This window comes from Pristiophorus japonicus, chromosome 2 (assembly GCF_044704955.1).
Source record: "Pristiophorus japonicus isolate sPriJap1 chromosome 2, sPriJap1.hap1, whole genome shotgun sequence".
Classification (NCBI taxonomy): Eukaryota; Metazoa; Chordata; class Chondrichthyes; family Pristiophoridae; genus Pristiophorus; species Pristiophorus japonicus.
The window spans coordinates 281,052,892-281,066,675 of NC_091978.1; the positions used below are offsets into that span (position 1 = coordinate 281,052,892).

General features: G+C 43.7%; 1 protein-coding gene across 9 annotated transcripts in view; it reads left to right on the plus strand.

Annotated features, from left to right (window-relative positions):
- The window catches only part of fbxw7 (F-box and WD repeat domain containing 7), a 603,096-nt gene that overhangs the window by 544,105 nt on the left and 45,207 nt on the right, over nucleotides 1-13,784 (plus strand). For 6 of the 9 annotated variants that reach the window (XM_070871441.1, XM_070871443.1, XM_070871439.1 and 3 more), the window contains 2 exons: nucleotides 1,380-1,462; nucleotides 4,660-4,804. In XM_070871441.1, coding sequence (XP_070727542.1) covers nucleotides 1,380-1,462; nucleotides 4,660-4,804 — 228 coding nt within the window. The remainder of the gene's footprint in view (nucleotides 1-1,379; nucleotides 1,463-4,659; nucleotides 4,805-13,784) is intronic. The other 3 variants (XM_070871438.1, XM_070871440.1, XM_070871446.1) reach the window with 1 other exon arrangement.

Here is a 13,784-nt window from a genome sequence, read left to right on the forward strand (position 1 = left end):
GGTTGCAGAAACGGCAAGCATTTATTTATTAGCTATTTAAAAAATCCTATTTTGAACACATCGGAGTTATGAATTACTAACACTTTTTGCTGCAGTCTACTTCACATTTCAAGGTTGTGGCAACATCACTATATCCAATATACTTAAAACCCAAAATCACAATGGTCATTTTTTCTTGGTTGTAATAGCTGGAGATAGCATATTCCTGATCAGATTAACCAATGTTAAATGCAACTAAGTCCATTTCTTGGATAAAAGACGACAAATGACCAGGGTATTTTAATTTTTTGTCAAAAAATAATGACCTTGCAGTTGGCATCATCCTTTATCAACCTTTTTGAGCTGATTGAATGACTCATTCCTTTGCTGAAAATTGCACACGGGTCCTGTCTTTATGTCACACGGTTTGGATCTGAGGTCAGATGTAAGCAAGCAATGATTGAATAAACTGATTTGCAAAATCATCAGTAGAACTGTATATTAATTTACTTCCAAGACTGCAGTGTGAGGTACTGAAGGCTACTGTTGCATTTTGTGGTCACTAAAAGCAAGAATAATTTGACTAATTCAGTAAATTAATTTTTAGAAGACTGAAGATCCAGACAATGAATTAAACCCATGTTAAATGCTTCACTGTATTTAGCCAGCTGCAGTTCCTGATGCTGATTGACAAAGAAGAACCAGTATATCTTCTGGCTTCCTTGTTTGAGTATTTTTATTAAATAAGAATTGTCGCTCTGTAGTTGTGTTTGTGGAAGCTAGATGTGCATAATAGTAATATTTCCCACATTGGAAATCTGTTTGAAAATTTTCCCAGAACAATAAGCATTGAGATAACTATATATTTAAAACTGTTCTTTTTTCCCATTTCCATTGGATGTTTAAAAAAAATTGGCCTGTAGAATACAAGCAAAGTAAAAAATCTTCTCCTATATTACACAAACAAAACACCAGTGAAAAGCATTTATTCAATCCAATGTAGCTGGTTAGCTACTGTCCCTCCTAGTTTTTTAAATAATTAATCTTTGTATTATGTTCAAGTATGATCTAAAATGTTATAATATTGAAACTTTTATAAATGGAACTAAATGCAGTACATCAAAGAATGTATTTTAGTAGTAATGAGAATTTTACAAACCTTTTTATGAATTCAGAATGCTAAGGGAGCTGTCAAGTACTTAATCCATGATGAAGATGCTTTACTTGATATGCAGTTATTGCTGCTTATGAAACCAGCTAGCCTAATACCACTACAGTGAGGATTTAGCTACGATGATCATTGGTTATGTATGTAATTGCATAGTTTGCGTAACTGAATCCAAGATCAATGCTTTCGATAAATTTTTTTTTTTAATCACTTTTTTTTAATCTCTTTTCAGATGAAGAGAAAATTGGACCCTGGACCTGAGGTCCGGTCTTTCTCTTCAGGGAAGAAACCTTGCAAAGGCTCAGAGTACAAAAGGTAAATAGTACTTTAGATGCATTAGTTATTTCAGGTCACGAAGGTATTGCATCCTGCCGCATATATTTCAATGCTTCCTGTTTAGGAAATGAACTGGACTCAATCTATAATGGCAAACTTGAGTTTTAAAAAGAAACTCATGGAAAAAGTACACAACCTGATTATTGGTCGGCCTATTATTCCCTTAGTCTTGCATGTTGTCTACGTTCCTTGTTGGCATATAAAGAGGGCTGAGATTCTGGCAGGTTCTTGGCATAAAACCCAAAGCATGAAAATCGGACTAATTTTTGTCCAATTATAATCTGGCAGTGTGGGCCACAGGGTAAAATCCTTCACATCCGTTAACAAGCAACTACTACTGACATGGCAACTGATCCTAACCCATAGACACGAGACCAATCTTCGCGGGAGATAGTTTTCATCACTTGATTTCTCGGACCCATAGTAATGTTTTCATTATTGGCAAATAAAATTATCTGCTAATGTGTTAACATTTCAATCGATCATGTCCTCAGCTGTCATGCTCTTAAAGATAACATGCTTTACTTTAAAGCGTTGATTTAAGTATTCAATATATGCCGAATGTGCAGCACAAAATGGGTGAGCAGCATCTTCGTGAATTCTATTCTCTGTTTTTCTTTGATTGTTATGTGTTTAATTTTGTTTTTTTTGCCAGTTTTGTTAAATTGTTTTTTTCATGTTTTTAGAAAGGTTTTTCATGAGTTACTAAACACAAAACTTGGGATTTTTGTACAGTGACAAAATGCTGTGATCATGGGCACTGACAAAACTCCCTTTATTTTAATAGAACTGTAGCTAAATTCTGAAGTCTTAACCTGAGATTTAATGCAAAATTGACAAAATAGAGATTTTGATATCTGCTTTAGGAATTTACTTTTTTTTTAAATTTCTTTTAAAATAATATTTAGCTTATGGTGTTTTTCATACAAAGGATCACGGTAGTTATGGTCTGAAAGTGACAACCTTCAAGCTCATTTGTATTGGTTCTGGCTCAAGGGAACCACATTAATCATTACTGGTAATGCTGTAAAGTAGATATTTCAACAAAGATGGCTAATTAGGTTAACTATTATTTGAATGGGCTCATGCTTGTTCCATAGTGAACTGCAGCATAACCTTCAAATTGTTGCTGCTGGAAATGTGGTATGCTCCAGTATTTTCATGTGTGCCTCCACAAGATGCAAACCCCTCCCCCCGCTACCTATCCTGTATGTTGGATTATTAAAGCCTGGATTATTAAGACATTTCAGTGTAAACACCGTGCAGGGTTCTCTCTGACCGTCTGATTGGTTATGAAGGCTGTTCTCTTGTGACACCGTTACACTGTTTCACTGCTGCTCAGTGCACCCCTTAGAATTATAGAAATCATGGTTGGATAAGCACACTACAAAATCGTTAGTATGTGTAAGATGTTTGACCCTGTAGAGAAGACCCTGTGGTGCTTCTGAAGGTTTTGGCATTGTGAGTTGAAGTGGGAGGGACCAATAGACTACAGGCCAGTTTCTTGGAAGGAAAACAATTATTCAGCGTTTCTGGGGTTTTTTTGAAAACTGAATATTCATTTTCAGTAATTTTGTGCTTTTTGCTTCTGATATCGTAGTAAAATAACAGTAGTGATATGTTTCCACAAGGCGAGAGCTGCTTAAAAATTAAAATAAACATGTTAATCATTTAGTCCTTTTATTTCTGTCTGGTACATTTTCAGTGATGAGACTGCATGTATTCACAGGACAGCTGCTTTTGTGCTGAGGTATGATAAATGGAGGATTCTCAGTTCGCCTGCTGTTCAGTAGGGTAACGTTGCATTAGTTGTCAGACATCTGATTTTCAAATTTTGCTTTTTTGTTTAAAAAATAATATTTATTTTGATTTCTCCCAAAACCCCGCCCCAAACTACATTTTTTACCATGGACGATTCGAGGGCAGGTAATTGACTTGAGTACAGCCTTGACCAGTGAGGCTCTGAGTAAGCAGGCCTTGGAACAAGATCTCTTTATCTTTTTCTCTCCCTGTGGTTTCTACGTGGTAGTTCCTCATAATTATGCAACTGAGATTGAAACTCAGTGGAGTTATGGTTCGACCCTGCATTCTAGCATTCTTTGCCACATTTTGATAGTCCAGTGCACTGTGTCACAATCCTGCCAGCCATTTTTTAACACAAGCAATGCTGCATATCAGGGTGCCAGTTTGGCTCAGTAGGTACTCACCTCTGAGCCAGAAGATCATGGGTTAAAGTACCAATATGGACTTGAGCACATAATCTAGGCTAACGGAACTGTGCAGGACAGAAGGAGTGCTCCGTTGTCAGAGGTGCCATCTTTTGAAGGCAATATTATACTGTGGTCCCACCTGCAGTTTCAGATGGGCATAAAAGATCTTGTGATACTGTTCAAAGAAAAGCACGGGAGTTCTTCTAATGTTCTGGCCAATATTCATTCCTCAGCCAACACCATCAACAAACTGTGTATTCATCGCACTTCCTCTTTGTGGGATCTTGCTGTGTGCAAATTGCCTGTCACATTTGTCTCCATAACAACAATAATTGCACTTCAAAAATAATTTGTTGACTGGGGTGATCTCTGACATCCTGAGACTATAAAAGGCGGTACATACATGCAAGTCCTTCCTTCTTCCCTCCCTTCCTCCCATCCTTTTATTAGCAAGTTTATCTTTTATTTTGTGAGATTATGAAAAGAATGTTCTTTAATTATATTCTAAAAGCTTTCCTGAACTTGATGTGTTGCTTATGTAAGTGCATGAACTAAACCTTTGTCTTTTTTTGACACTTCCAATACTTTCCTGGCCAGCCTTCCTTCACCCACTCTCCATTAACGTGACCTCATCCAAAACTCTGTTGTTCATATTGTAACTCGCACCCCCATTGGCTCTCGGTTCACCAACACCTCAATTTTTTAATTCTCATCCTTGTGTTCAAATTCTTCTGTGGCCTTATCCCTCCCTATCTCTCTAATCACTGATTACAATGTTGTGAAGTGCCTTGGGACATTTTACTATGTTAAAGGCACTATACAAATGTAAGTTGTCTTGCCTGCTTGAGCAAGTCTCGTGTCTTATCCTTGGTGGCCAATGGGTGCTGATCTGTAAAACCTAGTAGTTGATGTAATAAATGTTTCTGTTTTAAACCAAGGTTTGTTTAAATGATCTACTTTTGTCAGCAGCACCACAGGGCTGGTTCCATGTTCAGCAACACCTACCACCTTTGGCGACCTGAGAGCTGCAAATGGGCAAGGGCAACAGCGGCGCCGGATCACATCTGTTCAGCCCCCTCCAGAACTCCAGGATTGGTTGAAGACTTTTCAGGTTAGGATGTAGTAAAGTAACATTACAGGATATTTATCATGAAGAATTATAATAGCAAAAAAATATCATATTGTTAATGGAAACCTGTACCTGTGCTGGGCTGTTCCATGTTGACTGCATTAGTTCATACACACCACTGCAGGTTTTTATAGAATCATAGAAATTTACAGCACAGAAGGAGGCCATTTGTCCCATCCTGTCTGTGCTGGACAATAAACAGCGATCCAGCCTAAACCCACTTTCCAGCTCCTGGTCCTTGGTGTTGTAGGTTACAGCACTTTTAAGTGCATATCCAAGTAAAAGGTTTTAAGGAAAGATAAAACCTGTAGATTCTTTAGCATACATGTTATTTTCAGATCTTGGAGAGCAAATTACCCTTGAGTAAATATTTTTCTGATAAATATTTGTGAATTGATTTCTCTGTTCTTGAATCTGTGCCTATATTTTGGAGAATATTGAGAGCTTTATTTGCATTTTGATTGTTTTGGTGTTGATTTTTTAAAAACTTATTCCTTGCCTTTGCTGGGACTAAACTTCAAGATGACATCAGAGATTAAATAGTGTACTGTATCTCTCTTGTTTCAGATGTGGAGCCAGACTTAAAGTAATCACAAAACAAATGTCTCCCTAATGACACTGGATACGACTCAGTGTAAACATAGTATTCTGTATAGCACATCCTCATTGCCTGCCTTTTTGTGAAACTGTTGCTGTGATGAGTAACATACATATACATCTCAGTAAATTTCTCTGCGCCTGTTGCATTCAAATTGCATACGTGGAAATAGTTGAACTCTTGCATGCAATTTGTATGAAGTGCTGCTCAACCCTTTGCATATGAAGTTTGCATCTGACTTGCTATATGGCCAAAAACTGATATTTTCAATGTAAAAAGGGAGATTGCAAACAAACACACTCAATAGAATTTCACTTATCAGCAAGACACAAAGGGTTTAAAGCTATTGTGCTAGCGTGGGAGTGGGGCTGAGGGTGTAAGATTTTATGAACCTAAATTTTTAACTAATACAGGTTGTACCTCTCCAGTCTGGGACTCTTTAGTCCAGAAACATCCCTGGTCTGGCATGGGTGGCATCCATTGGAGAAAAAAAATTGTGGCTCCACGTGTTAAATGTGCGTGTGATGCATTTTGGGTTATAAATCTTGACAGTCTTGCCCTGGCTTATTGGAGTTTTTAAACACACTGGCTGGTGCTATAGTTTGACACGCGCTTCTCGCTGCCGAGGCTGCCTCTCCTTGCCTGATTGGCGGCAAATGCGCATGCTCTGAAGGTTGCAGCTGCAGCGCTGGGCAGAACCAACACTTTCCCCTTTCCGTCTGGGGGGGGTTTGTTGTGTGTGTGTCTTGGTGCGAGGAGGTTTCCGCTTCCACCAGTCAGGCTCTGTTCGCAGATTACACATGGACTGGTGCTGGGAGTAGGATCGTGGGTCAGGTCGACTTCTCTCCTTGACTTTATCCTCCACTTTATCTCCGATCTCTCGTTTTTTTTTGTGAGTATGTATGTGGTTTTTTGAAGTGTTGATGTTCATTGAGGTAAGCGGGCCAGGGAAGGGAAGGGCAGGCGGCTGACTGAGGCGCCAAAGCTGGGCCTGAGGATTAAAAAAAAAGTGATTCTGGATGACTAAATGCTGCGCAGTAGGCTTCTGCACAGCGCATGCACAGAACGTGTCCGGGTCGTTGTCAGCAGCATTGTCACCAGTTCACCTCCCGTGGTTCGGAAAATTGTCTGGTCCGGCACCGGTCAGGTCCCAAGGGTGCCGGACCAGAGAGGTCCAACTGTAATGAATAGTCAGCATGGATTTTAAAAGGGAAAGTCTTGCTCTACCAATCTCATTCAGTTTGACAATCATAATGTAGTAGATGTAATTTATCTAGATTTTAAAAGGCCTTCGATAAGGTATCCCATAATAAACTGATGAACAAGGTCAGAGAATGCAAAGTCGGGGGATAAATAGCAGAATGGACAGCTAGCTGGCTTCCAAGATAGAAAGCAGAGAGGAGGGGTAAAAGCTAGCTATAGACAGTGACAGAAGGTGGGTAATGGTGCTCCACAAGAATCAGTGTTGGGACCACTATTGCTTACAATTTATATTAACGATTTAGACTTTGGAATCAAAAGCACAATTTCTAATTTTGCAGATGACACCAAATTTGGGGAGGATAGTCAATACTGAGGAGGACTGCAACAAATTACAGGAATACATTAATAAACTTGCAGAATGGGCATATAATTGGCAAATGAAGTTCAACACAGATAAATGTGAGGTATTACATTTTGGTAGGAAGAATAGGGAGATCACTTATTACTTGGAGGGTGAGAGTCTAGGTGGGGTAGAGGAACAAAGGGATCTCTGAGTACAAACACACATCGCTAAAAGTTATGACACAGGTTAGCAAGACCATTTATTTTAAAAAAAAAGCAAACCAAGCACTTGAAAAGTAGGGAAGTTATGCTAAACCTGTGTTGAACCTTGGTTAGACCATACTTAGAATACTGCGTACAGTTCTGGTCGCCATATTATAAAAAGGATATAGAGGCACTGGAGAGGGTGCAGAGAATATTTACAAAGATGATACCAGAAATGAGAGGGTATACATATCGGTAAAGGATGGACAGGCTGTGTCTCTCTTTTGAAAAAAGAAGGCTGAGGGGTGATCTAATAGTGGTCTTTAAAATTATGAAAGATTTTGATAGAGTGGATACAGAGGGTGTTGTGTTCTTAACACAGATGAGACTGCACACGGAGATTAAAGTAACAGTGACCTCAGTCTTTATTAAGACATTCCAGATTGAGGAACAGGCCTTAGGGGCCAGCTTATCGACAGTGATGCTGGGATCCCTTGGGACTTCAGGGGATGCACTCCCTGGTGGCAGAACATGTGAGTGCATGCTTTACAGATACACAACATCACCCCCGCCCCGCCCAAGTCAAAGTGAAAACTATTTACAAGGTGAGGCGGTCGGGAGCCTTTCTTTCCCTGGTGGACCGCCTCGGTACAAATGTCTGTTCTGTTGTGTTGGCTGTGCCCTCGCTGGGCTGGCGTGTTGTTGGCCCTGCAGAGCTGCTGGGTGAGCCTGGCCTTGCTGGGCTGTTGGGCGTGATGGGTTCAATTTCCTGGTCCGGGGTGGTGGTGTTGATCCTTTGGGTGTGTGTTGTGGGCTCTCAAAAGGTGGTGTCTGCTGTGGGTTGTTCAGGGCAGTCTGTGAACCGCAGCCTCGTTTGGTCCAGGTGCTTTCTGCAAATTTGTCCATTGTCTAGTTTGACTACAAGCACCCTACTCCCTTCTTTAGCTATCACCGTGCCCACGATCCACTTGGGACCATGTCCATAGTTTAGCACATACACAGGGTCATTCAGATCAATTTCCCGTGACACAGTGGCGTGACCATCGTTTACATTTTGTTGCTGCCGCCTGCTCTCTACCTGATCATGCAGGTTGGGGTGAACCAGCGAGAGTCTTGCTTTAAGTGTCCTTTTCATGAGTAGCTCAGTCGGGGGCACACCTGTGAGCGAGTGGGGTCTTATGCGGTAGCTGAGCCTTCTGTGACTCGTTTAAGGCTCTGTTTGATTGTTTGTACTGCCTGCTCTGCCTGCCCATTGGAGGCTGGTTTAAACAGGGCCGAGGTGACATGTTTGATCCCATTGCGGGTCATGAATTCTTTAAATTCGGCACTGGTGAAACATGGCCCGTTGTCACTGACCAGTATGTCGGGCAGGCCGTGGGTGTCAAACATGGCCCTCAGGCTTTCAATGGTGGCGGTGCTTCCCGACATTATTTCACATTCAGTCCATTTTGTAAAAACATCCACCACCACCAGGAACATTTTACCGAGAAACGGGCCCGCATAGTCGACATAGATCCTTGACCATGGTCTGGAGGGCCAGGACCACAAACTTAGTGGTGCCTCTCTGGGTGCGTTGCTCAACTGAGCAAACATGCTACATTGCCGTACACAGGACTCTTATAAGTCAGGGTCGATACCGGGCCACCACACATGGGATCTGGCTATCGCTTTCATCATTACTATACCTGGGTGTGTGCTGTGGAGATCTGAGATGGACGCCTCCCTGCCATTTTTGGGTAACACTACGCGGTTACCCCACAACAGGCAGTCTGCCTGAATGGACAGCTCGTCCTTTCGGCACTTGGATGGCTTGATTAGCTCTTGCATTTCAACGGGGATGCTAGCCCAGCTCCCATGCAGTACACAGTTTTTTTTACTAGGGACAGCAGAGGATCTTAGCTGGTCCAAGTCCTAATCTGGCGGGCCGTGACAGGTGATTTATCATTTTCAAACGCTTCCATGACCATCAACAAGTCTGCGGGCTGCGCCATTTCCACCCCCCGTGGTGAGCAATGGTAGCCGACTGAGAGCATCCGCACAGTTCTCGGTGCCTGGCCTGTGGCGGATGGTATAGTTATACGCTGATAGCGCGAGTGCCCATCTTTGTATGCGGGCTGAGGCATTAGTATTTATCCCCTTGTTTTCAGCGAACAGGGATATGAGGGGCTTGTGATCGGTTTCCAGCTCAAATTTGAGGCCAAACAGGTCCTGATGCATTTTCTTTACCCCGAACACACATGCTAATGCCTCTTTCTCAATCATGCTGTAGGCCCTCTCGGCCTTAAACAAGCTCCTGGAGGCATAGGCGACAGGTTGCAACATCCCCACAACGTTAGCTTGTTGTAATACACACCCGATTCCGTTCGATGACGCATCGCATGCTAGCACAAGTCTTTTACACGGGTTATACAATACAAGCACCTTGTTGGCGCATAAAATGTTTCTGGCTTTCTCAAAAGCAATTACTTGGTTTTTCCCCATACCCAGTTCTCACCTTTACGCAATAACACATGTAGGGGCTCGAAGAGGGTGCTTAACCCCGGTAGGAAGTTACCAACATAGTTGAGTCCGAGAAACAACCGCAGCTCCTTGACGTTCTGTGGCCTGGGCGCGTTCCTGATAGCCTCTGCCTTGGCGTCTGTGGGATGAATGCCGTCTGCCGCGATCTTTCTCCCCAAAAACTCCCCTTCTGTTGCCATGAAGACGCATTTCGACCTCTTCAGCCGCAGCCCTACGCGATCCAGTCGCTGGAGGACCTCCTCCAGGTTTTGTAGGTGCTCGACGGTGTCCCGACCCCTGACCAATATGTCGTCCTGAAAAACCACCGTGCGTGGTACCAACTTGAGTAGGCTCTCCATGTTTCTCTGGAAGATCGCTGCAGCCAACCAAGTTCCAAACGGGCATCTGTTGTAGATGAACAGTCCCTTGTGCGTGTTGATGCAGGTGAGGCCCTTCGAAGACTCTGTAGGCCGAAGTCGGGTCGAGCTTGGTGAACGTTTGGCCTCCTGCCAGCGTCGCAAATAGGTCGTCTGCCTTAAGTAGCGGGCATTGGTCCTGTAGCAAGAAACGATTAATAGTTACTTTATAATCGCTGCAAATCCTGACCGTGCCATCACTTTTGAGTACTGGAACAATCGGGCTGGCCCACTCGCTGAATTCCACTGGGGAGATGATGCTCTCGCGTTGCAGCCTGTCCAGCTCGATTTCCACTCTCTCCCTCATCATGCGAGGTACCGCTTGCACATTGTGGTGAATGGGTCGTGCCTCTTGCACCTTCACCCCGGAAAAGTTTCCAATGCCTGGCTCAAAAAGGGAAGGAAATTTGTTGAGAACCTGGGTACATGAGGACTCATCGACGTGTGATAGCGCTCTGATGTCATCCCAGTTCCAGCGGATTTTGCCCAGCCAGCTCCTTCCAAGCAGTGTGGGGCCATCGCCCGGGACAATCCAGAGTGGCAGTTCGTGCACCGTGCCCTTGTAGGTGACCTTGATCATGGCGCTGCCCAGGACAGTGATAAGCTCTTTGGTGTACATTCTCAGTTTCGTGTGGATGGGGCTCAGGGCTGATCTGAGGTTCTTGTTGCACCACAGTCTCTCAAACATCTTTTTACTCATGATGGATTGGCTAGCGCCAGTGTCCAGTTCCATGGTTACGGATAAGCCATTCAATCTTACGTTTAGCATTATAGTTGGACATTTCGTCGAAAATGTATGCACCCTGTGTACTTCAGCATCTGCCTCCTCTCTGAGGCTCGAAATTGCTTTGATCCACCATGGACCGATCTTCCTCTGCCACGTGGTGGTTGGCAGGTTTTGCAGAGCTTGCAGCTTGTCTGCAAGCTCGATGGAGGTGCCCCATTGTTCCACAGCTCTTGCAAACATACTCTTTGAAGCGGCATGAATAGGCTGAATGGAAGCCTCCAAAACGCCAACAAGGTGTGAATTGCCTTGCATTCACCCTTTGTCACGGACTCTGTGCCATCTGGGTCACCTGAGGCCTGCTGGCAGTTTCAGACTCGTGGTTTCTGCCCTGTACATTTCTGCTCGCAAACACAGTTCCAGTTAATTTATGAACATTGCTAGCACTTGTGTGCTGAGAGATTTGTTTGATGTTATCACTGGTGGACATAAACACCTGTGCTATCATAATGGCCTTACTGAGGGTCGGTGTCTCTACAGTCAAAAGTTTTCGTAGGATGGTCTCCTGGCCAATGCCCAGTACAAAAAAGTCTCTGAGCATTTGCTCCAGGTAGCCATCAAACTGACGTTGGCCTGCAAGTCGCCTTAGCTCGGCAACGTAGCTCGCCATTTCCTGACCTTCAGATCGCTGGCACGTATAGAACCGATACCTCGCCATCAGCACGCTCTGCCTTGGGTTAAGATGCTCCCGAACCAGTGTACACAGCTTCTCATACGACTTATCTGTGGGTTTCACCGGAGCCAGAAGATTCTTCATGTGGCTGTATGTCAGTGCCCCGCAGACTGTGAGGAGGAACGCTCTCCTTTTTGCAGCGCTTCCTTCTCCATCCAACTCGTTGGCTACAAAGTAGTGGTCTAGCCGTTCAACATCGGCTTCCCAGTCCTCACCCTCCGAGAACTTCTCCAAGATGCCCATAGTTTGCTGCATCTTTGCGTTGGATTCGTATACTCGTCGTCAGTTGTTGTGTTCCTAACACAGATGAGACTGCACACAGGGAGGTTGAAGTAACAGTGACTTCGTTATTTCTTTATTAAGACACTCCAGAGTGAGGAACAGGCCTTAGGGGGCTGGCTTATATACAGTGCTCCCAAGGGATGCTGGGATCCCTTGGGAATTCAGGAGAAGCACTCCCTGGTGGCGGAACATGGGAGTGCATGCTTTACAGATACACAACAGAGGGAATGTTTCCACTTGTGGGGAAGAGCATAACCAGAGGCCGTCAATATAAAATAGTCACAAAGAAATCCAAAAGGGAATTCAGAAGAAAATTATTTACCCAAAGAGTGGTGAGAATGTGGAGCTCGCTACAATAGGGAGTGGTTGAAGCTAATAGTATAGATGCATTTAAGGGGAGGCTAGACAAGCATATGAGGGTGAAGGGATAGAGGGTTATGCTGATAGGTTTAGATGGGGAAAGACAGGAGGAGGCTTAAGTGGAATGTAGACACCAGCATGGACTGGTTGGGCCGAATGGCCTGTGTCAGTGTCGTACATCCTATGTAAACAATACATCAGTCCAGTAAATGTGCTTTTAAGCACTGATATAAATTGTCATAATTTAAGCTAAATACTGCTGGGGCTCCTCGAGTCTCCAGTGGGTAAATGGATTGCATGGTTTAATATTGATGTATGCAGATGGGGAAGCTCATTGCACAACCCCTTGTCTATGTGGGGTGAACAGACTAGGAAGCGCTCATGTATACTGATGATGCCCAGTTCTCTGCCTCTGCCACTTCACTCGACCTTATGACCATTTTGCACTGTCAGTCTGTCTGCCCAATATGTCGTCGCGAATGTGCTGGTAGTTGACATTAGTTAGCATTGGCCTCAGTGGGAGCACAGCATTAGACTTCAGCCTGCTTAGGCCAGTGAGGAGCAAACAAATCAGCCAGATTAAGTGACCCATGATGGAAAGTAGATGCGTGACACATTAGATGGTGACAGTATCGGATTTGTATGCCCCGGTTGTTGAAGAATGGCAACAATTTGCACTATTACTGTTTTTTTTCCAAAAATGGCCCAATGCCCTTCACAAATGGAAATAAATAGGTAATATGATGACAAGCCATGGAGGTTAAGTTAAGATGTGGGGGTGGGCGACTGAAAGCCTGGTTGAAAAGGCTTATAAAGGAAGACCTTAAATTGAAAAGGCAGAGGGGTTTAGGAAGAGAGTTTGAGATTGCGGACAAGGTATCTGAACGCTTTGCCACTAATGGTTTGAAAAGGCGTGGGGGAATGCCATGAGGCAGATTGAAGAGTGTGGAGGGGTGGTGGGCTATAAAGCTGGAAGGGGTCCACTCCAGTTTCCAGTGCTTTGACTCAGGAGAGTGAAATGGGGACTATAACCAGGGAGAACAACAGAAGTGAGAAACAGTTGGAGGCAAGGAAACAGTTGGAGGAAGGGAACAGTTAAGCAGCCCCACAACAGCAGAGATGAGGTGGGTGAAAGACCAGAAAAGATAACATTGGGGGAAGTTTCAGATTGGTTTAGTGAATGGGCCAGGGTAGAGAAATTTCAATGGAGTGATGGTCAGGGTAGTGGGAGTGGGGAGAGATAGGGCAATGTGTGTGGTGAGGGAGATGATGTAGTTATCTGAAATAGCTTTCTGAGCGGATGTGATCTCTGAAAGAGAAAGCATGAGAGATGACAAAGTCGAGCTCGTGGCCATGGGTATGTGTGGGCAAGTTTCTTGAAAGAGCTTGCCAATGCTCAGTATCCATGATGCACTGTAAAATGGTCACTTAAACAAGGAACTGTTGGTAACCTGGAGAACAGGGCCAGAATTGAAAATCATAGGGAAAACCGGAGAGGATCAGTTTGACCTCTAACTTGCTTTATGGATGACTTTACAACATCACCTCACTATTTTATCTTTTTGTCTTGCCAATTTTTTCTGCAAATTTTTCTCCCCTTC